The sequence below is a fragment of the Psammomys obesus genome, unplaced genomic scaffold, assembly GCF_907164565.1.
Source record: "Psammomys obesus unplaced genomic scaffold, mPsaObe1.curated_primary_1811, whole genome shotgun sequence".
NCBI classification, from domain to species: Eukaryota; Metazoa; Chordata; class Mammalia; order Rodentia; family Muridae; genus Psammomys; species Psammomys obesus.
In genome coordinates, this window is record NW_026585895.1 from 24,364,422 (window position 1) to 24,389,434 (window position 25,013).

The following is a 25,013-nucleotide window of genomic DNA, read 5'->3' on the forward strand; positions in this document are numbered from 1 at the left end:
ATAATAAGTGTAAACTCTTCATCATAGCCTAGTAACGGCCCCAGGGACAGTGTCTTACCCACCAGATTGGCCATAGGAAGAGCTGGTGACACTAAAGGGAGCCTGCATATTCCAGGTTCAGGTCAAAAGTACAAATGCAGGAGCCCTTCTCAAAGGACAACTTGTCAGTCTTCTTCAAGGTAAGAGTATGCACATGCTTTGATGTAGCAATTCAGACTTGACAAATAAATCCCACAGGCAATACAGTACTTATTTATATGAAAGAATGTGTCTCTGGCAGCTAAAAATGATAAACACACAAATGCCTATTTAACATGGAAGCAAGTAAATAACCATAATGCATATATAAAAGAAGCATTGTGCAACTTTTTGTTGAGGCTTTTCCTCCTGGCCTTAAGGTTCTGAAATATGACTCATGAGAGTCATTAAATATTCTTTACAAATACCTAGGCCACATAGCTAAGCTCTTCTCTGACTGGCTCATAACTTAAAATAACCCATTTTTACTAATCTACACTTTGCCATGTGGCTAGTTACTTCTGTTCAGGTACCAGGCATATGTCCTCACATCTTGGCCATTCAATTTCCTGAGCCTGGCTCCATCCCAGTAGCCTCTCTGCCTGCTGGATGTCCCACCTCTTAGTCTTGCCTAGGCTATAGGCCATCAGATTTATTATTAACAGGTAAAGTTTCCGTACAGACACAAGATATTCTCTCAATGTCTTTAGAAAGAGTGCAAGCTCAGACACATTATGAGAAAAGTGCAGAAGATATGAGAGATGCTCCCCGGTGAAGAAGAAAATGCAGCACGACACGTGTGTATACACGTGTAACAGGTTCTTCTCTAGGTCACACACGTGTAGACTACAGCACATGGGACATGGTGTGGAGAGTAGAGAAGCTGGACATTTCTGATCTTCATTTCAACTTCTCCTGTGTGGTTCGAAATTTTACCATTCTGTACATCTTGCTCTTTAAAAATCTTTCTGGCAACACACAGGATCAGACCCAGGGCTTTGTGCATGATTAGGCAAGTGCTCTACCGCTACCCTACATCCACAGTTAAATTTTCTTCTACTAGAAAGAACAAAGTAGAAAATCTTTTATGAAAAATCCCCCAAAGGGGACAGATAAAATGCCAGGAACCTGGTGTCTTCCTAATTTAATCCACATGGCATTTAAAAGAAATTCATAAGGGCTTTGTGCATTTCCTATCAGGGTGCCCATCAAAACAGTAGGCTATGAGATTCGTATTCTAGCATACACACCACAGCATTCCTCCAGAGACATTCAAGCAGGTATTCTGACCACATTTTAATATCTCCTGAGGGTATATGGAGGTAAGCCTAGATGTTCAAAACCCTTCATTAGAAAATAATACTAATAAAGAGTTTAGGGTTCGAATCAATTCTTTTAAGATACAGTGTGTACCTGTATGTGTGTGCAGCTGTGCATGCGCGCGCGCACACACACACACACACACACACACACACACACACTCATACTTTATGTACATACTAATTTGAGGAGAAAGATGCTTTACAAAAGAGTTCTCTGTACGTACTACACAGTGTCATACAAAAAAAGACTAAAGCTTGAAAAACAAGCTAACCTTGGGCTAATAGTATAATTTTTCAAGAAAGCCACTAGGCCTCTCCCCAGTGATCACCGTTTCCACACAGGCACAGGGAAGCCTCGCTCCTGGGCACAGTGTTGTCACGTGTCTCACCTGTCAGGCTGTCTGGCCGTGGTGGAACCATCCTCTCATAGATGTCATACTGCTGCTGTCCGAATTGGTCCATGTCATGAACAGTTCTTTGCAGTGAAGGTCCCAGATGCTGTGGTACGGCGGTCATCCCGGAACGTTTGGGGGACGATGACCCCACTTGGCCTTGGGACGGGGAAGCTAGTCGAGTCTGGGCATCTGCCAGGGTCAGTGGGGACCCCACCCTGGTGGTGGTCTGGTACTGAGGGGCTGGTCCGTTGGGATTGGATGTCTGTCGGGAAGTGACAGAGCCAACCCTGCGCACAGCTGTTGGGGAGGCGGGTCTCTGTGAGTATGGAGAGGCGGCCCGCTGAGCAGGGAGCGTGGTGGAGGAGTAAGCACTGGGGTTCAGAGGTCGGGAGTCGGTCACTGACGGAGAGCCAAATCCACTACCCAGAGAAGTTCTCAGTGACCCCCTTGAAGGAGACACGCCTGTGCTGGTAACATAAGAAGGGGACTGTGCTCTAGATGGAACTGAACTAACTCTTCGCATGGCCCGATTGGCTACTGATGGCTGATGAGAGGGGAGAAAAGAGAATGGGTTTATCCAGGGTTTTGCGTCCATTGTCATTACAGAAATAAAAACGCACATAGCTCACACAGAATGTGACCTCACTACTGCAGGCACCTGAGGTTTTTCTTTGCATAAGCTTTTGAGTAAGATTAGCTTTTGCTTCTGCTTTTTTGTTTTGTTTTGGAGCTCTAATTTGAATACTAAAACCAGTCAATAGAAGACTTCTGAAGACATTTAATAACCCTTTTTGGTCTTTACATTTTTTTCACTTGTTGCCTCTACATTTTCTGACATATGAAACATTTTATTTCAAGTGCTACAAATCACTAGTGAGCATGAAAGGGCCCTGGGGCCATGTGCTTGTATCATTCCCTAAAAGTCAAACTGTGGCCAAGACTGCATTTTGTGTAAAACAGAAAATATATCTATTTCATGTCTCAGCCTAAATATAGCTGAGGAGTATTTATGGATGGCTGGTCTTTATGAGTTGGCTCTGTTAACTTGTGGGATGTGTTTTTTTTCCAGTGTCTAATGCATGAACCTTTGGCTACTGCCTGGGTCCAGCTTTCCTCTGATAATTTAGTGCAAGGAAGAGCCTGCCCAGTCAGGTGTCCTAGCCAAATCCTTTAACTCTCCTTTCTTTGGCTTCATCTGACATAGCAGCTCTTAGCGTTAGTTTAGCGGTGGGTTTAAAGAGATGTGAGTGAGATAACCGAGAGCCTGTCCCAGGAGAAGGAATGCTCTAAGTCTTTGTAACTTTCTTGGTCTTAGCCAGCTGGAAGCGCCCGGAATGGAAACTGGACATTTCTGCTATGGAATCAATGCTATGAATCTGTAGGCCTCTACAAACACAGTGGGCATCAGGCACCTTTCTTGATGCTGTGCAGCGGTGAAGAAAGTGGGCTGGAGAAGTGGCTGAGGGCATGGGAAACGGCAGGCAGGCTGAGGGATAGAAACAGACCCAAGAGCTCGGCCTGACAGGCATGCTCAGTCATCCTGAGTGCTTGCGAGAGCCCGGCTGCCATCACCCCTGCCTACGTTTAGTTGTGACTGTGAGGAAAGTAGTGGGGATGGGACGGGGGAGGGGGTATTCTGCAGTCTCATGTCACAAGAGGATGTGTGCTTTGCCTCCAAGGGTTGCAAGCAACCTGGCTGCTGGAACACCTCAAGTGAGTTAAACCTCAACAGCCTGGGAATAGTAGTGGTGGCACTGGGGGGATGTGGGGAGGGAAAGTTATGGTGACTAACAAGGCAATATGATAGGGCCTTGAAAATTAGTGTTCAGCTGGGGAGTTCGAAGATGTGTTCGGAGTGCTAATGGTGCTAGCACTGACAAAGGAAAAGACATCCAGCTCACGGCAAGATAATATGCTATCCAACCTACACATAGATCAAGTCACAGAGACCTACTTAAAATCAACGGATCGGCTTTAGGGACAAAAATCAACTTAATATAACGTTTTCCCTTTTTTTAACAACATGATCATGATGAAGGATAAAATTGTAGCTGCGGCAATTACACAAAAGTGAGACTGCAGAGCAGCTGGAGTAGAGACCCAGCAACACAGCTGAACATCTAGAGGTGCTCACTGCAGAGTGCCTCAAACGTCACCACACATCTCTACTGGCCAACGAGTATGTATGTGGTTGATGTGCAGGCTGGGAGCTCAGCCTCGAGCAGCTGGCTACAGGGGTAAGAGGTCTCCCTTTGACCGCAAAAGTCACCCATGTAACTTCTCCTAAACCGATGAGCAAATATGCCCACCACTGTATCAACACTTTCGCACTGTGGCGCGTCCTGCAGTGTTTAGAGCTGCACTCTGAGGAACACACACTAGTGTGTTTTGCTATCTTCCAGCAACTAAAGGATTTCCACAGTACTTGGACAGAGGGCTGGACTCCCTCGCTCCTTTGGCTCTTACATCCCGACATAGTCTGGTGGGATGACGTGAATTAAGCAGCAACAATTCAGCAAAAGTGTTCAAAACATGCATGCAGTGTTGTACTTTTGCCTATCAACTGAGTCCTTACTTAACAGAGTGGATATGCCTCTTTACAATGACTCTGTAAGCGTGACTATCCAGAGGAAGAAATACCCTTTCAGTGAACAATTTTAGGGAAGGTGAAAACTTTTGCTTTGAGTAGACTAGATCCCATCTCATGGAGGCAGAGAATGGTTTCTGCCTTCTAGGCCTTTGTGGTGCATATTTTAGTGCTAGCATTGCTAAAGATTAGGAGCCCTTCAGGAACTATGTCATTCCATGTCATCCTTACACTCCCTCTGGACTGCTCATATCAAATTTCTTATTTCCATTACTCTACTGCATCTAGGAACCTATAACAATTCATTAGTAAGAGTAAATTAATTCAAATAAACATAATTATCAGGCTTTATGCTTAAAATATCTACAATACTGCAATTCAAACAGTATGCAGTGATTTTTGAGTGAAGTTTTTCATTCTATAAACTATACCTGCTAGCTTTTGCTAAGCAATGTCTATAACAGTTATGCAACTATGAGTGTACTTCTAGATGTCTGACTTACCTGAACCAGTGTTTGTCCTTCCGCTCTTGAATTCCTCACCACATGGTTACTCGTTGATCCTGTGAATGGATGCGGTCTACCGTCTGCCTTGTTCACGGACTGGCTGTTGTGGAAACTCCCTGCTTCCTGGTACCCACTGTCAGAATAAGAATTCATTTGTGTTGAACTTCTTGAGTTTCCCAACGATCCTGCAAGAATAAAACAGTGGAACACCTTTATTATACTTCTGAGGCTTGCTTTAAAGGTAAATTATGACAAGAAAATCTAGTGTTTAAAACAGAATACAACAGACCCTCACTTTCATGGAGAGATGTCTGTTCTGGTGAGTAGAGGGTCCCTTGTTCTGGCTCTGTCCTGATGAGATAGTTGTTGGGATGGACAGTGTCAGAAACTCTAGGTTTGCTTACACCGGTATTTGGCACATCTGTAAGAAGGTAAGTTTATAGCTGAATTTAATGACATTACAGAAGAACATGCTGAAAGGTACAGATATTTTTCAATAGCATCCTGTAATCCATAGGCTACTAGAAGGCTCTGCTCACCTTAATAGCATAGTTATTTTCTCTGCGTGATTGTGCGCCCAGTTCAGCTTACTGTTATACTTTTGTCAGTTCCATACATGTTGTTTGTTCTGTCCCAAGTTAACTTACGTACTATATCATGTCACAATCTAGAAATGCATCTTGTTCCCCCTTGGAAAACCCATCTCACAACTTCTTCCAAATAATAAGAACGATGGCCAAATATTAAGGGGACAATAGAGATCCCAACTGTTCAGAACACAGAGAGGACTCACAACAGTGAACTTAGTGATGAAGCCCAGAAGATAAGATGGGCTTATGCTGTAGTCGTGTTTCTTACAATCAGAGGAATTCTAGTCACACTTCTACCGCTACTAAAATACTCAGAATCACAAGTAGCAGAGGGACTAACATCTCACCTATTTGTTCATTGGTCCCTTTAGTTTACCCCAGAGGAAAATAACAGGTCTAACCTGAACACTGTTTTTCTGATCAGCCTGTCTTTCTCATAGCTTGTTTTATTTTCTGTGGTACCATTTGCCACCTTGAACTTAAATACAGGACAATTACTGTCACCCAAAACAACTCACTGATTCTCATTCTATCCTATTTCTTATGTTGTACTTAGGTGATATAGACCATGCTGACCTTTGCACACCACTCAAATCGTCTCTTTTCTCCCATATATAAAACACACATTTCTCCATGCTTAGGTTATCATCATTTGTAGTCCCTTTTCAGATTTAACCTTTATGGAGCTAACACACATTTCCAGGAACGCTGCTTCACTTTCAAATACTGATTCTTAGTTATATTCTGAGCTCAAAATACAACTCTAAGGTTAATGCCTTCATTAGGATTTCTTCCCAACTTTCCTAGGCTGTTAAGTACTCCATTAGCAATAGTCTGTCTCTGTCTATTAAAATATGTAAACCTAAGGATGCATACTTTTGTCTCATTGGTACTGTCATATCCCCAGTGTCCCACGTGGTACCTTGTACTCAGTGGGTGCTCAGTAAATATTTGTTGAACAAACATCTCAAGTAGCAATAGCAGCTTTCCCTTACTGGGTCATAATTCATGCATAGTACTTTGCTATACAGCTTTATTCATGTATTCAAAAAAGTTGAGCTATGCAAAGGAGAGTAAAATTTCTAGGCAGCACCAGTTGAGCTAGTCTAGAGACCCTTATGAGGTGTAAGAGCATACTGGGGAATCCTCGTGCACTCTGAGGTTTTAACATGATGTCAGATTGTAGCTGAAGTTCTGTTTCCTGGCCTGTGGGAAGAGAGGCTGACATTCCTCACAGGGGCTGCTAAGAACAGGTCTTCTGATCCATCATTTGACAGTTCATTTCTAGGTGGCAGAATTCTGTGACAGCTCTGAATTCTCAAGTCTGGAATTTTAATGCAAGATTTCAGTTGTGTGTGGCTCTCTGGTAGATGGTAAAATATTATCTGAATCACTGCCAGGCAGGTAACAGTGAAATGACCTGCTTCATTTGTAAATCTTCTACTAGGAGTTTCTAGAGAATTGCACATGATACATAGCAATTCCCGAAGGAGCCTGTTAAGGCTTTGTTAGCACCCAGAGAGTGTTCTGGGCTAGAAAGATAACAGGGAAGCAGAGCCAGCCAAAGGAGCTGCCAGGCTCATACTAAACACCCCCCACCCTAACACTATTAGTATCTTTTTCAATTTTTTTTAGTTGATTCACTTTACTTCCCAATTGTAGCCTCCTCCCTCATCTCCTCCCGCTCCCACTCTCCCTCCCTCTTCCCTTTATCCCCTTCCCCTAGTCTCAGAAAGGGGGAGTCCTCCTCCTCTACCAACTGACCAAGCCTATCAATTCTCATCAGGACTGCCTGCATCTTCTTCCTCTATGGCCTAGCCATAATTAGTATCTTTAAAAATAGAAAGGCAAACAAACTATATTACCCTAAAAGCCACATTAGCTATGGGGCCTTGCAGTCTTATCACCTGACTGTGCCTTCTAGTTTTCAGGGTCTTGCCCTGGGAACCAGAGCACAGCAGAGGGTATTAGTAAGATAAGTGGAACACTGAGATACCACATTGCCACGCAAGGAGCTAAGTAACTGGGTGCAGAAAGGAAAGGAGTTTTGTGCCCCATCTCTTAGTAAATGTGCCACATAGAGTTGTGACAACTTGATAAAAAGATCTATTTAATATGAACTATAAATCAATCAACCCTTATACTATGTATAAGAGCCTCAGGTTTACCCCCACCCCCCCATGGAGGCCATCAGTAAATATAAGGACGAAAGATGCAGAAATGTCTTCTGATTCATTACAACAAAGTTAAGTGGTAATAAGCCAGGCATGGAAGCACTCGCCTATAATCCCAGCACTGGGGTGGGGGGTGGGGAGCAGAGGTAGGAGGATCTCTGTGTGTTCAAGACCAGCCTGTTCTACAAAGGAAGTCCAGGACAGCCAAGGCTACACAAAGAAACCCTGTCTTGAAAAAAACAAAACAGTTAAGTGGCTTTCATAAAGAGGTTTACTATTACTCATTGTGTTTCTTTGAACATTTATTAATTTACAAAGCATATATAGATACACACAAATGGGTATACACATGACCACAGTGTACCAGATAATCAGAACACCCAGTTCCTAACTAATTGGCAAAATCTTCCTGATTATAGAATGGTGAGGACTCTATTTATCAGTTATGTATCATTTATGTGCTCTTACTTTAAGATGTCTTTTACAACATAGCTTATGTGGAATGGAAGAAGAGACTCTTCCAGTTCAGAGAAACCAGAGGCAGAAAGTGCAGGACAGATCAGCTCATGACTAATGCTGTAATCTAGAATGACACAAGAGGCATGCTGTGATTTTATTTGGTCAGGACAAGAGATCAAAACATTTCAATGACAAACAGCTTGTGAAGGCTACTCTGAACTGCATCCTAAACAACATATTACTAAAAAGAAGTTTTCTCAGATACCAGAAATTTATGGGCACTTTCAAACATCAGTCAGTGTCTTCCAAAAAAAACACAGCCAGTCTTTAAGGTACAATGAACTCTCCATCTGTGCCTAAGAATGAAAGATTACTGGAATCATGGTCCTTTCTGCCTGTCAAATTTCATCTGAATGCTCTAATAAAAAAAAAAAAAAAAAGATGATTAATCAAAAAAAAAACCCCACAAGATTTTATGTGTCAAAAATATTAGTGGATTAAGGACAATAAACCATAGGGCTATGAAAAATTGACACAGTATCTACCTCTGGAAGTTCTAGTCAAAGATGGAATACGATATGGATGTTTTATCTTTTCCACAATATACACCTCCAAAAGTATAACACGTGTAAAACATTTGCTTAGAGAAGGTCTTTGGTAAAGAATCTGAAGTCATTAAAATGGCTCTGCTTTATTAAGCCACATGTCATGCTGTTAGACTGCTTGAGGCAAGGGAGGTCAGTACTGTGTAAATCACCATGGAAACAGGAATCCAGAGATCAGTGGTGGTTTTTGCCAAATAACATTACTGTAACTAGTCCTTCACAGCCCAGTACGCTGGCACCTCATGCTGGGTTCTCCTCGCCGTTCTCTTTGTCTTCCAAGTTGCTATGGGGTTTAGGAGACAGTAGTTTCTAATAGTTCCTTCCAACCCTGTCACCCGTAAACTGAGGAAGGCAGCATGGGATCTTCCCGATATACTCTGAGGCTCTCACTCCCTAATCTACCTCAGAAGCAGTCAACTTTCCACAAGTGCAGAAATGCTTTGGGCCTCCTGTACTCAGGAGCAAAGCTCCAGCACAAATTTTGGCAGAGGACCTGGGCCTGGCACCAGAAGAATTTCTATTTCGTACTTTGTGCATCCCTACAACAGACATCCAGGAACAGATGGGAGATCACCTGGAAATACTTTAGGAGTTAAAGTTCAAAACAGGGTGATTGATAGAAACAAGAAACACAGAAATGCTCCCTCGTGCATGAAAAGGAGGCCGACCAATATTTTAAGAATACTAGAGATATATACAAGCTTGCTGACTCAACTAAAAGTTACTGTGTACATATCATACCCTTTGAGGGCTGAACTTTTAATGGAAGTACAGACTTAAAGAGAAATGGCCGAAACCCATGTTTCTTGAAGATATTTCTAGTCTGGTTCTCTTGACTTTGTCTAAGTGATCATGAATATTTATATCAGCTTTTAAATATTCATGATGGCTCTGAAATTTTGCTCATCTAGAAAATGTTAAGCTCTAGGAAATAGAAACCCATTGATGAAGTTCACTTTAAACTGCTTTGAGGATCACTTAGTGTGCCCTGAAGTTCACCCTAAAGGCCTGCCTGCCTCTGTGCCATTTTGTGTCTGAAGCAAACTTTGTACACTGATACAATGATGCTCTGATCCATACAATGACACCCAAAATAATCTTAATTTTATGCAACACCAGAGAGATACCACATGATAGATACTTTAAACTCCTGAATTTTATCCTAAAACATGAAACCATAAAAACAATTTCAAGAAAATAAAAAGGAATAGGGGTTGTGTTTCCATAAATAACCATGCCAAGGTGAGTGCTTATTAGCTATTTTTAGTCTGTGTAGAAATTAAAACACAGATGCCATACCTGCCGGAGCACATGCTTCGTAACTATAAAAGGGAAGTCAGCAAAAGGAAGAAATATAAAGTGGGGAAGGAATGCACCAGACACAAAGTTTACCAGCTAGGTACTCTGAAGTGGCTGTGGTCCTTGGATTCATATTGAGAAAGTTGAAGAAAAAATTAAAAAAATTAAGAAGCTAGGTGTGGCGGTGCATGCCTGTAGTCTCTGCACTTGGGAATCTGAGACAGGAGGATTGCAAGTTTGAGACCAGATTGGCTATAAAAGCAGACCGATTTCACATAAAAGGTAAGGGATTCACTGTGATGAAAAAAAAAATTACTAACCTACAAGGAAATGCAGCCAAGCACTTGAAAGTCACTCTCAGATCTTTTTTTGCAGAAATACTTTATTTCTTTTGGAGAAAGTTGTTATCAAACATAGAACTATGAGGCTGGAGAGATCACTGTGAGGGCTGGCTGCTCCTCCTGAAGATCTTAGTTTGTTTTCAGCCCCTGTGTGAGGAGGCCCACTCACTATTGCCTGCAAATCCAGCTCCAGGGGTCTGACGTCCTTTTCTAGCTTCTATGGGCACCTGCTTTCATGAGCATATACACACAGTTAAAGAAAATGTTTTAAAATAAAAGAAAAAAAATGGGAATATCTGAAATTGGAAAATAAAAGATGCTACAGGTTTCTTCTGATAAAAGAAAGGTATGGTGGTGTACTCGGAATGGAGGCAGGAGGATCAGTGTAAGACTATCCTTAATTACACAGGGAGTTCAAGGCCACCTTAGGCTATCTGAGCCTCTTTCTCTGCAAATACAACAAACCAAAGCAAACCAAACCGAACCACCTGACTGTACAGGATGCTATGAAGAATGACATTCCCTATCAAAGAACATAAGCAAGTCTTCTGAAATAAACCTTTTCTACTTTTCTCCTGGCTGTCCGTACAGGTAAACCCTGACATTTCAATACAGTGTTATTTACAAGAAATGAATATAGAGCTGTGAAGGCAAATAATTGCTTTAAAACTTCTACTTTATTAAACATTTCCTGCCCCTTCCACATATACTGCCAAATATCAAAAGCCTGATTATATAGAATTATTTTCTCCCTATTCATTTGAATTTACTGAGTACATGTAAAGTCAACTACAAATTTCCCCCATTTCGTTATCCTGTGTCTTCTGTTGATTTGTTTTTGAAAAGCTCTAATCTTTCTGGCCTCCTGAATTTCTTCTTCTGAGTACCAATGCCCTATCACTTACTTAATATTCATTAATCTTTTAAATACTTCTTTCTAGGAACCATGTTACTGTTAAAAACAATGGGCCTAGATGGAGAGATGGCTCAGTGGCTAAGAACACTCACTGGCCACTCTTCCAGAGGACCCAGGTTCAATTCCCAGCATCCATGTGGCAACTCATATCTGTCTGTAACTCCAGTTCTAGAGGATCTGACATTCTCACACAGACATACATGCAGGCAAAACAAACAATGCACATAAAATAAATAAATAATAATTAAAAACAAACGAAAAAGCATAACAACAACAAAACAGTAGGCCTGGGTAGGCCTAGTGATTCAGGCCTATTTTTCCTGGTTACTTGGAAGTCTATCACAGGAATATCCCAAGTTCAAGGCCTCTGTGGGCTCCAGAGTGAGTTTGAGTAGTTCTGAGTCCTTGTTTCAAAATGAAAGCAAAAGGGGGCTGGAGACATAGCACATGGAAGGTGCTGGAGAGATTGTCCTGCTCACACAAGTCCCTGGCTTTATATATACATGCAGAAAATCCCTCCTCCTCCCCTAAATAAGAACAGTGAAGCACTGGGTTTTGTTGACTGTGATGACGGAACAGTCCAGTGTCTTTCAGCTCTGCAAGGTGGGTGCTTCCTCTAATCCAGCTTTCTGTCTGAGGCTGATTTCCCCTCCACCCACATATCACAAAGAACTTCTCAAACTGGCAACTTTTCAGACGATAGTGATTTTTTTTTTTTTCCTGGAACAGTAAAACTGTGAAATTGTGATCTGTAGCAACTTACATTTCACAAGCTATGGCCAGCATGTATGCGACAACCAGTGATCCCTGACAAAAGGACTCTCCCTGGCTTCATAAACTTCTTTCTGACAGCCAGAGTTACAGTTGTACATTAAAAACAAAACAACAACAAACAAAACAAAAAACTCTAAAACAGAATTGATGTTTTTCCTCTCTCTGTAAATATAAAAAAATGCCACACTCAAATGTTTCTTTTCCTGACAGTGCTTATCCTGTGAAAGAGTCTCTGTGCGCATGTCTGCATTCTTTGCCCTTGATTATTTTGGTACATATTTTCTTGGATTCTGATGCTATTTTCTATTATCTACTGCCTTAAAAGTTATCTCAGGCTTTGAAGGATTGTAAGCGATTGTACAAATATGTAACATGTTAAGAGATATGCAAAGGTGAGTGATGAAAATGATATACTCGTTACACAGAAACAGAAAACAGCTTGGGAAGACACACCCTCTGAACTGTTAGAGCAGAACATAGGCTACTAGAAACGTGAGACTAAAGAAAATACAAAGCAGAGACAAAAACAGTAAGCTCTCTTCTCCGTAAAAGACTGAAAGGAGTGACCTGATGTTTTAGAAAGTGAAAATATGACGGGGAGGTAGAAAATGCTGAGGAATGAAGAGGCAAATGGCCAAGAGCCAGGGAAACTCAGTCAGTGTTTCAGAGCTCTGCCATCACTTTGTAGGTGAGTGGAAGAGACCACAGGATGAAAGGGGTTGGTAACTTCCATCTCTTCCTCATCTTCCAGAAAGTGACTCTCTCCAAAAGCCTGCCATTCTTAGTAAATGCCACCCACCAAACAAAGCCAGATTTTCCTGAGCTGAGTTACAGAGAAAAGGAAATCTCTTTGCCTAGCGCACCCCGTGTTCCTCTTTAGGTGCTGCAGGAAGGTGGCTATTCAAACCCAAAATTCAGCAGCTGGGCTCAGTTTTGGCACTTCAGCAGAAGGTAGCATGCTCAGTATCTCTGCCAGGCATCAGCGCTGTGCCTTGCTAACAATTCACCTTCTTGCTGGAAGGCTTTTAAAGGGATGAACTTTTCAAATCGAATCTGTAAAACTTTAAAGAGGGAGGGGAAAAAGGCAGAGAAATTGTCTGCAAGTAAATGCAAAATATAAAGATAAGAACAGTGACAGACTTTCAGCCCCACTCCCTTCTGTTGTAGCCCTTTCTTAGGGAACCAAGGAAAAGAACGAAGGTGTCCTTTGTTGAGGCCAAGTCAAAAACACAGCATACCGAAGCCCTTTGAAATATTTTTCACATGTTAAAGCCACCCCTGCTCATTCTGGGCAAAATTTTCACAGTATATTCTGTCTGTGCTTCCACACACACACAGAGTTAATACAATAAGGTTTACAGAAAAAAGAACACCAAAACCATCATTGTATTCCAATTATTAACTTACACTCAGATTTATAAAAGGGCATCTATTATCTGATGGAAAAAGGAGTATAAAAGAATCAGATTTTAGTTTTATTCATAAAATCAGTTTTCAATTTTTCTGCGCTGTAGCTATAGCTTACTGTAATGGCCACAGTTTAGATGCCATAAGCACAGCTAAAAAAGCAGGCAGCTATCAGAAAAACACAATTAATTCTATGAGGACAGGAAAAAGAGCAAGTACTGCAAGTTGTGGCTGTTAGATCTGAAAGCGAAGGCTGCCCTGAAAAACAATAAATACGAGAATGTAAGGCCTGGGTTGGAGTAAGTTTGAGCTACAGTGCTGGAAGAAAAATAAGAGGCCAGGATGTTTGGAGTGTGAAGAGGGACCCAGCTGTGGTGAGGGCAGCTGAATTGCTGCAGCTGTATCTTCCTGATGCTGCTGAGATGGGGGAGATAATGTGGGCCGCATTTAATTGCTATGTATTTAATTTAAATACATTTTATGTTTACACATGCGTGTATTTTATATATGTTTATAAATTTTACACATAATGAGATGGCTGCACTACCTACTAGGGAGATGAAAGTTAGAAGTGAAAACACACACACACCTGTACAACACTTCTTGAAAAACTTAAAGAATAATATGAAGCCTCTTAGTGGATATTCGCTACTTGCTTATGATACAAATCCTGAAGATGGTGATCAGAGTATGGGGATAAGGGAAGAGTCAAGGAGGTCCTAGACACTGCATCTCCCATTGTACATCTTTATCTGTCTGTGCTGTGCATCACACACACAGCTGGCTGGTGTTGGTAGCTCAAACTACTCTCTAACTGCCCTCTCTCTAGCTCAGGAAGCCAGGCAGCAGCTGCTGGGAGGAAAAGAATGGCAGAGAAGACAGGTCCCACTCCATCTCAACTTGGGACAGCATTTCAGTCACAGCGTGCATCTTCCTGCTTTCAACCAATGTGAAGAAACTCATGCACAACCCCTGTGCCTACTCCAAGACTCTGATGAAGTCAGGGACCCTGTTAGCGGAGCCCTCGGAACGAAGCAGCCATTCAGCATCGCCAGCCTCTGGGGTGCTCTGCTCTCCCGTTAAGCCTCTCTGACCTTCACTATTTATTTTGATAGCTACAGGTTTTCTGCTTCCAGTTCCCTAAATGGAAATAGCTGGCACGGGCTCTGCTCTCCCCGCCAAAGGCTGACGCACAGACACAGCTGTTCTTGCTGGACCATCAGATAGTAACCCTCCAATAGGAAAGAGGAAGGTGCTGACTCTGAGGGAAACTTATATTTTCCAGGGACAAAAGACTCTAAGAAGCTCAATCTCACATACTTGAGGGAGGAAAACTGAATCCAGTTTGTGGGAAAGCAACTTGCTTACATATGTTGAAGACCTTAAGAACATTATGTGTGCCTTACATGTTTTTCTTCCAAAAAATTTAGTACATACATTTTTATATACTTATGTAATCATAGTTATTTAAAGCAAAATCAGAAAAAAAGTTATAATATCAAATAATACAGACATATACAGATATGGAACATAACAGTTGTCCTTTCTGGCATCTTCTGCCAGTGATGGTAGTTCTATCTCTGCTCCAATTCTCTACTAGATCTGAAGATCTGAAGAGGGCAAGGCTTCTGCTCTAAATGCTGGCAAACTGTATTGTAACCATTCCAAGATCTTAGGAAATCCACATTATGCAACACTAAAGGTGACTTTATAGAGGAATTTCATACTCAAGAATAGATACTTTGCATCTGGGGAGGCAGAGGCCAGCCTGGTCTACATAGAGAGTTCCAGGCTAGCCATGCATACAGTGAGACCTGTCTTTAAAAACAAACAAACAAACAAACAAACAAACAAACAAACAGCAAAGATAACTGCACATCAATGTTCTCAAGTATGCTTAAAAGGGCAACTATGCATAATACATAAAAAGTGAGATGAGATTAATTTTAAGTAATTATTTTATATTTTCCTGTATTTTAAAACATTTCCTGATGGGTATGTGTACAGCACATTTAAAATTGAGAGGGAATGTTTTTAATAATAAAAATATAGGAAGGCAGTTAGTAAGATTAAAGTACAAGCTTTGCCATTCTCCACTGCTTGAAGAACAAAAACCAGAAACCAACCCAAGAAAAATGATACTGGCTATCACAGAAGTGCAAATAAAAAATTAGTAACTGCTACACCATATCTGATAAGATAGGTATAGTAAAAAAGACCCAAGCGTGGGAGGGGATGGGGAAAGACCTTATTTATCCTTTGCTGGTAGGAACGTTACAAAGGTACAGCCACGCTGGAAACCACTTTGCCAATTGCTTAAAAGTTAAATGCTGAATTGGCAGCTAACTGAGTGATAGGTAAACACTTGTCATAAATATTCATAGCAATAGCTCAGAAAAGAAACAAATGCCTATCAACTCATGAATGGATAAAGAAAATGTTCTTCAATATCCTAAGGGAAGACTGTTTATCAATAAAAAAGGAATGGTGTGCTGACACAGGGTGAACATTGAGAACATGGCGCTCGGCGAGAGGAGTCTATCGTGAAGGGCCACATGATACACAGACCCATTACCTGAGATGTCGAATGGGCAAACTCATTAGGAGAATGGTGGCTGCTTAAGGTTAGTGGTGTTACGTGGAAATGATGTAGGACGTATGTGGAATCTTTACAGGTAATGACAATGCTCTGAAATTGATTGTGGTGATGAGTGCACAACTCTGAATATATTAAAAACACTGAAATGTGCAGTTCAAATGTGGGAAGTGTAGAGCATGTAAGTTATATTTCATCTCAATGAAGTTATTATATCAAAAAGATAGAAAGAGCTACAAGGGAAAAGTATGATCAGAGTTTACATCATACATGTTAATTTGCAATAAAGAAAATCTTGTAAAAGTTGAGCATAGTGAATCCCGGTCATGAATGGGCTGAGCCAGGACAGTCTGGGCTGTGATTTAGTGAGTTCCAGGATAGCCTGGGATGCAGAGAAAGACTGTCTTAAACAACAGCAGCAGAACAAGTGGAGGAAAAGAAGAGGAGGAGGATAAGGAGGAGGAGGAGGAGGAGGAGGAGGAGGAGGAGTAAGAGGAGGAGGAGGAGGAGGTGGAGGAGGAGGAGGAGATGGGCAGCAGGGACAACTAGCAACAGTGAGATGTATAATCTTGGTAATGTCCTGCTAGGCTATCAGGAGTGTCCAACCTTTCGATGTTGCCACATGACACTGTCATCTACCAAGTTCATGATCAAGAGTATGCAACTAAGTTTACAAGGAGAAAGAGAGATATGGGACAGGGGAGAGAGGGAGGGAGGGAGAGAGAGAGAGAAACAAACAAATCCATGTTTTAAAAAAATTTCCAATTTTGTGAGTGGCGCCACTCATGGCCATTTTAGAGTACATGAGGTCGCTGTCTGCTGGACGTATTTTTAGCATAAGGGTTTCAAGAGCACTGAGTAACATACCTAAGAATCAAAATAAGTTCATCAGAGTTTTAAAAACTTATGACATTTTGTAATTTTTTTCTAAGTATATAGTTTGTTTCTTCTTAAATTGAGGGCATCTTAAATATCTGCTAAAGTCTGGGCATTTCTCGGTCCTGGTGCAGAGAGGAAAAAGAAACTTCACAGGGGCTTCAAATTCACTTGCAAAGCTAATGAACATGCCCTCAAGCCTTCCTCTGACATTTATTATTCATTCATGTATGCATGTATTCATTTGTTCGGGTGAGCAGGGCAGACACGGGTCCTGCCTTTTTTGATGACCCGACACTGTGACAAAAGCAGGGAATCAACACTGGTCCCGGCTGACCCCCGGGGTTCCTCAGGTTTCAGATCATCTCTGATTACCTCCCAGGAACAGCGAGCCAGGCTGTTCTCAGGGTTCCAGCCTGGCTCTCACTCAGATGGTCCAGTCCACTGCACTCTGGCGACATTTCTGAACCACCTGACAAAACTCAGGCAACTGTCTGCTCAACAGGAGTGCTTTCCTGCACACTGGACGGGGGCTTCGCATTCACACCCAGTTACTGAATTTTCTCATTTGCTCGTCTATCATCAAATCCAGCATGCCCAATACCCAAGCCCAAAGCATCTCAAAGCTCCCCATCCTGACTTTCCCAGTTTTTCAATGAAGCTGCCCTCCTACACTTCTCAAGACCTCATGGCTATCCTTGTCTTTTGTCTACATCAAGCCACTCTCCAAATCCTCAGCAATAGCCTAGTCCAGATATTTCCACCCCAAATTGTGCAGTACGTTTCCAGCTGGTCTTTCTTTGCTACATTTTTCTTCCTTCCAACTCATATCTATGTAGTTTTAGCAGAGAGACTAAATATCCCTGCTGGGCTAATTCTGCCCTCTAACATCGACACATCTCTCTTTGCAGACTGCTTTCAAATATTCCCACACACTGCTGCTACTGTGTGCTGTCTGGTGCAAATGCCTCCTCTCAGGCTGGTGGAGTTGGAGACCAGGTAGGCTTCAGGCTCATTTCTGGGTAGCTGTTTCAGAAGTGGCCAGTCCATCTGTGACACAAAGCTCCACCTCCACATTTCCAGGGTAGCCACAGACTCTTTCATGGCTATCTTTCCTTTTACTATTGAAGTATGTAGAGGTATTGCTGTAGGTGCTTTTCCATTATCATACCCACATTGGCAGTTCGAACAGACAGACCCTGTAGAATAGCAATGTGAAGGACATCGGAATTATGTGGCCAAGTGCAGATAAACTTAGACACTGGGCACTTGGTGCTCTAATTTCTTCAGGGCAAACTCTAGTCTTTGCAATGCTGTTGCCTTGCTCGCCTTATAAACACCACGTGGCGTGGCAGTGGGTCAGGTGTGCTGTGCTAACACTGTTTGCTAAGCGGGTGTGCAGCTCCAGCATACGGCATGGATGCTTGGTTACCACATCCTGAGTGAAGACTGCACATGACCCTTGTGAGCGGGACAGGCACTCTCTGTAATGTAATTCATTCTTCTTGTGGTAAGTTTAGGGAAAAAGACACATAAACTACTGGACCATATCAGGTCTAGGAGATATTTTATACGACAGTATATAAAATGAACATTTCAAGGAACTCTAAGTAGAAAAACAATGAAAATGTTGATGGAGACCAATAATTAGTTTTTTTTTTTTACAATAACCCTTCTGGTGGCCCCTCTGTTCCCTTCAGACACACAGTTGATATTAGGGGAACTGCTGTGCAGTGCTGTAACTTTCAGGTATGCAGATGAAGGACCCACAACTGTATAACTGTATAACTGTAACTACACTAGGGCAAAGTAGTTCAGTACTGCCCCAAGGTCTGCTTTGCTTACTTCCCCAAGACACAGGAAGTTAAGGAACAAGCTAGGCAGGAGTTGGGGCTTTAGCTCAGTGGTAGAGAGCATTTGCCTAATGTGCCCAAGGCCCTGGCTTCAGTCCCCAGCACAGGGTTGGCAGGTGGGTGCTAGCTAGGAAACTGCTTTTTTTTTTTTAAATTGTATATCTGAAACAACAACAAAACAATTTTTATATAATTAAAAAAAACATACCTGTTGATCTCCAAGGAAATGATTTTTCAGTTGAGCTAGAGAAAAAGAAAAAAAAAAAAGAAATGTTTTGTCATAGAATTTAACTGTGGGCTTATTTTGCATTACAGCACTAACTGTTACATCTAATTATGAAAGAGTATAAAAACCTCAAATAAAATTCAAAATTACCCATCTAAATTATTTTTTAAACTGCATTTTTACTTGGAAATGAAGCAAATTATACAGAGAGAGAGAATAAGGGAGCATATTAACAGAGCTGGTATTTGTGATGCTATAAAACAAGTGCAGCAGATACATTTAGAAAGACTCCAAAGCCACTGAGAGCTCACAGGAAGCCACGGGAGACTCCAAGGACGCGCAACTTAACAGGGGCATGCTTTCAATCGAAAGCTGACTCATAAAAAGCTCAAGTATATTTGGAGACCAGTACACTAAAAAAATCAAGACTTACAGGCCAGGGCAGTATTTGAGCTATAGAGTGTCCTTTTCTTATAAGAATGGTTCTCAACCTGTGTGTGTGTCGTGACCCATTTGGGGGACTGAATGACCCTTTCACAGGGGTCGCCTAAGACCATTGGAAAACACAGATTTTTATGTTATGATTCATAACAGTAGCAAAATCACAATTAGGAAGTACAATGAAAATAATTTTATGGTTGGGGGCCATCACAACATAAGGGTTGCAGGAAAGTTGCTATAAGCTACTTGCTTATAGCATATGTATTTTAAAAACATTTTTGCAGGAAAACATATTTGTGCACCCTTTTGCCCTTTTCTGCCATGCACCAATTAGCACAGGACAGTGTGGTAGAACATAGACTCGATGATTAAGCATTTGGCAAATGTAAATGAAAGATATGTATTAAGATATATATTTCCATTTTGAATCCATTGTCTTATCTCATGCACAATATTTTATCAAAGTGCCATAAGTAATTTTATATTACAGATAAAAACATGTAGGCAACTAGAAATGCTTATGATGCTATGATGTCAAAACCAGTGCTCCTAAACACTGAGACAGACAGACAGTGGACGGACACACATGGATACACACACACATACACACACACACCACTCAGAAATCAGTCTAGAAAAGATAAAAAGCAAAGTTATTCCTTTGGGGATAAGAACACAGACCTTTTTTCCTTAAATAATTTATGAAAAAAAGCTGTAAGTCTGGGCTTAAATAAACCCTTTACAAACCAAAGATCGTGGAGCTGACGAAAGGTCTGCGTCTGTCAGAGCAACAGTTCTACACTCCCAACTCCTTGATATCTTCCCTAAGAACTAAAGGGTCGAAGGGATTTTTGCTGGGTAGAAACGTGTGTGATTCTCCCCTTTTCCATCATAGGCACAGCACTCACATCCCGGAAGCCGCATGCGGGGTAACTGCAGCCGTGAATGGGGCCAATCAGCGACTGCTGTCCAGGCTCCAGGGTGCTGCTCTGGCTAATGTGCTCCTTCCCATTTCAAAAGGGATGGCCTGGGGTGGAAGGGGAGCCGAGCATATCCTGCTCCTGGGGGCAGGGTCACCACTGTTTCTTTCTTAGCACGGATTTCAGTTTCTGAGTATTTTTGTTACTTAATTTTACTCCCAAAATTAGTGGTCCAAACACTACGCCTGATAATGCTTCACTGTATCATTGCTAAAACAATTCCATCTTATGTCAATATTAACACATGCTGCCAAACAGACTGCTTTCAGAACGGCTTGCTACATATAAGCACACGTATCTTGGGACTATCATGGGAGTTTGTTAAGCTCCAAGTTTTTTTTTTTTTTTTTTTTTTTTTTACAATTTATTCACTTTATATCCTGATTGTAGCCCCCTCCCTCATCTTCCTCCCAGTCCCACCCTCCTTCCCTCCCCTAGTCCACTGAAAGGGGGAGTCCTCTTCCTCTGCCGTCCAACCCTAGCCTATCAAGGCTCATCAGGACTGCCTGGATCCTCTTCCTCTGTGGCCTGTGGCCTGGTAAGGCTGCACTGCCAGAGGGAGGTGATTAAAGAGCAGGCAACCTAGGTCATGACAGAGACAGCCCTTGCTCCCCTTAACTAGAGAACGCACATGGAAACCAAGCAGCCTGTTTCTCTCCTTGTGAAGCTCCTGTCCCCTCCAGGTCCTTCTAACCCCCACTTCTTCTCTAAGAGTCCGGAATGCTTTATAATGTTTCTAATCTTTGTAGCTACCAACCTTATCATGCCACTCGTCTGGGCTCCTGCTAAGTGTAGCAGTGGCTGTGGCTGCCTAGCTCTCTGTGCCATGGGCCTAGCATCCTGCCTGGCACCCGGGAGACACTTAAGACACAGTGTTAATTCCCAGAATGGGAAAAGCACCACGAAGAACTCTGCTCGGGTGATGGGGTAAATATTGATGAAGGGCTGCAACTTTCTTCACGCAGATTAACTTATTTCGCTCTTTATCACGAGGAGGTGCCAGCACCTTCTTCTGTGGCTTTTTCTTTTTTGAACAAAAAACAGGCAAATAGCACTGGGCTGCTGAAAAGACTTTGGGTCTCCTAAATACCACAGAGCATTCCTAAGTCAACGGGGACCTCCAGCTAAAATCATCTTCCCATTTTTATTTTTATTTTTTACCTATTTTTATTTAAAGTAATATATGTAACTCATTAGGAAAATAAGCAGACAATGAACATTAAAAAATAAGCCAAATTGCCAAGGTATTTTGAAGACCACATTATTACCCAATTATCTCGACAAGAAATTGACAGTGTTGGGTAGTAACCACGATGTGTTCTTCAGAATAGCATTTTTCTCTTTTGAAAGTACTCACTTAGACTGAGTCTCAACCTATTCACTCTGTGGACTGAAGAACGAATGCACGGAACCTGAAATACTGTTTAATACAACTTGTTCTGTTTTAGAGCTGGTGGAGGCAGATCCATGGTAGAGACACCAGAGGCAGCTTCAGCCTAGAAGGAAAGGCCTGCTTCCTTCTCCTCTCTCCCCACCGTCTATTCCTAGAAACACTTCCCAACCAATGCTGGCTGTCTACCATGTGTCTGCAGGCTCCGTGCCCAGAAGACTCCGCCCTGGCTCCCTTTCACGTCCCTTCTGAAGATGCCAAGCAGATTGTGTTCTAGGAGCTTCCACTGGAATGTGAAAGACATTTAACACTCGAGGACTGAATCATCAGCAAGAGTTTTGTGTCAATAGGAAAATATCGTCATAATTCCAAACGACTTGACTATCAGCCACCGTTTCCCATGGACCGTTTATGTTTAGAATTCTCCAGGTCAGGGGATGAACAAGTAAAAAGAAGCTTGCTGGCAAATTAACCAATCAAGACTTTGCATTTTAAGTACAATATTAGTTTTTTTTTTTTTTAATTTTAGGTAGGGACTATGCATTTTTGTGCTAGATAAAATATGTAGCAATCACTGTAAAATTTTAGACATTTGGGATTAGTTTTCACTAGTTGTACATTGTGTTTGAAAACCCTTCTGAGTTTGGTCTTTTGTCAGGAGTCAGGAAACTTACCTGCTCGTGCTCTGCCATGGCCAGAGGGCAGTGTAGGGAGCAGGCTACAAGAAGTCATGTGAGAAGAAAGTGGTGGTGACTTGTTCTGGCCATGGACACACCCATTCCATAGACACTGCTCCTGGCCTCCTAGATTTGGAAGCTGGCTCATGCGCATTCCTAGAGATTCAATGAACTGATGTCCAATCATCTGTGTTCCAGCTTATGCAAACCAGGGAGGAAGGCTTAATGGTAACTGAAAATCATGACTGGCTTACCATAAGACTAACAAGCACATGAAGGACCTGTGAATTAAGTGCTGGGTTTCCAAGCCCACCTCATGCTCAACTCATTACAGTTCTTTCCAGGAAAGCAAGTCTACTCTAGTTCCATGGTTCACTGAACCTGAAAAGCAGGAGTTATTTCACTGCCCAGGGCCACCTGAGTCTTCTTCACTCACGCAAATGCTGTAACACATGGCCCTCACGGTACCCCACTAGACTGGGACATAGATTGGCATCCATCCCTTCATCCTATGAAGGCTGGAACATTCTCTCCGTCGTTTTCCTCATCAGTCTTCATGGTTTTGATTTCTTATCTTTTCAGGCTCTCTTTCCTGCTGTTGCTACTGAGTTTTACTGAATGACAATAAATGGATGTCATTCTCCCACCGCTCATGTACAAACAGACCCACAGAAGACAGAATGCAAACACCTGACAGTGGCATAGAAAGCCCTTCCCACCTGGTTCCTGTGGTTTGCCCTTTCCCATACAAACCTACATTCCAGGAACTTGCAAGTACTTGAACTTGCCTCATATGCCAAGCTGCTTCACACTTTGAATGCTATTTTGGGAGGAAGAATGTGCAGGAAGAGTCTAAAAATTCTTTTAGGAATTGTTCAAATGCCAGAGCTGCTGTCCAGGTACCAAGCAACTATGTGTATGTGCTATGTACAGGAAACTAAGCAGTCTAGTGAAGTTTCAATTCACTTGTGTCAGTCCCAGAACATTCTCAGAAGATGCTCTCCCTCCCCTGCCTGATGGGAGCCAGCCTGTGTGGACAATGCTGGGTAAGCAACATGGAGGTCACAGTGAGAATAGAGTGGAGACACCCAGAACCTCTGCCCTGCCACTTCCCTCACCCCTTTTCAGGTTCACATCTGTCACTCAGATGCAAAGAACTTTCAAGGGCTGACAAAACTAGCCACGGCTAATAACAAGTTAAACTTCACTCATGTGAACTGCTGCAGAAACTGGGTTCTCTGTAAACACAGCACAAGCAGGTCCCTCTGACTAGACTGACTGCACACTTCTTGATGGCCTCCTCCTTGGTGACCTTTAATGTTCTTCAAGAAATAGAGTGATTCCTTGCTCCTTTGTATCAAGGCCATGGCCAATCACTCGCTTTTATTTTTCTACTTTTTATGATGATTACTGTGGTATTTGTTCTCGGTTTCCATTACCAGACCACAGCTCTTCTAGGGGAAGAGACTGTGCCTTGATTCCAACCAGAATTGAATAGGACACTGGAAACATTTCGATGTTTGCCAATCGAAATATTGGGGGTTGTTCAGCTTTAAAGTAAATTCTAAGTGGTCTTCAGTCATTTTTACAAAAGAGGCAGATTGCTCATTTTGGGATGCAGTAGGTTTCTTGAAGGTTCTTGGCTTTTGCTGAGAACACCATTTTTAAAATACACCACCTACAGAAAATGTAGGACATCAAAGCATTTACTCCAGTGCCAGGTGACATTTCCCCGCGCCATGACTCCCATCACCCAGGGCATGGGCTCACTCTATACCAGCACCTGGCATGTCAGAAGCAAGCCCTCCCTAATGCTACAAACAGCTGATGTTCTGAGAGCTGCTACCGCCCACCAACAGTAACTGTCCACTCAACCAGCTTGTTTGCCTATGCTTGGGAGACCTCTGCTGCTTGTTGAAAGGCAGACTGACCAGGAAAGGCAGCTTCTGCATTTAGACACATCCTCTGAGCATCAGAACAAGTAGAACATCAGATAGAATTGAGCAGTAAGTCTTGACTATTCTTCCCCAACAAGCACAGACACTCCCCATCCTTATGGTAGGCTACCTAAGTAAAAGACAGAATAGAACAAAACAAAACAAAAACTCCAATAAATAAAACAGACGACAGGGAGCTCTGCCTTGCCTACTTGAAGAACGAAGGAGCTAGAGGAGCTAGAGGGCAAATTGATACCACCAACCCCTACGGAGCCCTGAAGACCCTGGTTTAAAATAATTCATTAGCCAAGGCAGAAGGAACTGGCTGTAGTCTGAAAGCAGTTCTTGGCCTTTAACTACACTTTGGGGAAAATCTTCCGAAGTTCCTTAGTGCCCATTCACAGCTCAACAACCAGCAACTCTTCCTGCTCCTCATGTCTTATCTCCCAAGTGCAGGAGCCATTCGACCCGCCTGCAGCTCGGCTAGCCAGAAACCAAGAACATTCTTCCTGGCTTCTCATGCACTTAGCCATTAGTCCACTCTCTTCTAGAGGCAATTCCCAAAATCTCAGTGAGGAGGGAAAGGGAAAACTTGCCAATAGGCCAGAAGTCACGATTAGCTAGTTTGTATGTTATGAATTTGT

At 42.3% G+C, this 25,013-nt stretch overlaps 1 protein-coding gene across 14 annotated transcripts in view; it reads right to left on the bottom strand.

Moving 5' to 3' along the window:
• Pkp4 (plakophilin 4) overlaps positions 1 to 25,013 on the bottom strand; it is a 209,805-nt gene that overhangs the window by 45,041 nt on the left and 139,751 nt on the right. For 9 of the 14 annotated variants that reach the window (XM_055599692.1, XM_055599683.1, XM_055599686.1 and 6 more), the window contains 4 exons: positions 18,927 to 18,961; positions 5,118 to 5,249; positions 4,826 to 5,013; positions 1,730 to 2,279 (listed from right to left, as the gene is read on the bottom strand). In XM_055599692.1, the coding sequence (XP_055455667.1) occupies positions 1,730 to 2,279; positions 4,826 to 5,013; positions 5,118 to 5,249; positions 18,927 to 18,961 (905 nt within the window). The remainder of the gene's footprint in view (positions 1 to 1,729; positions 2,280 to 4,825; positions 5,014 to 5,117; positions 5,250 to 18,926; positions 18,962 to 25,013) is intronic. The other 5 variants (XM_055599693.1, XM_055599685.1, XM_055599684.1 and 2 more) reach the window with 2 other exon arrangements.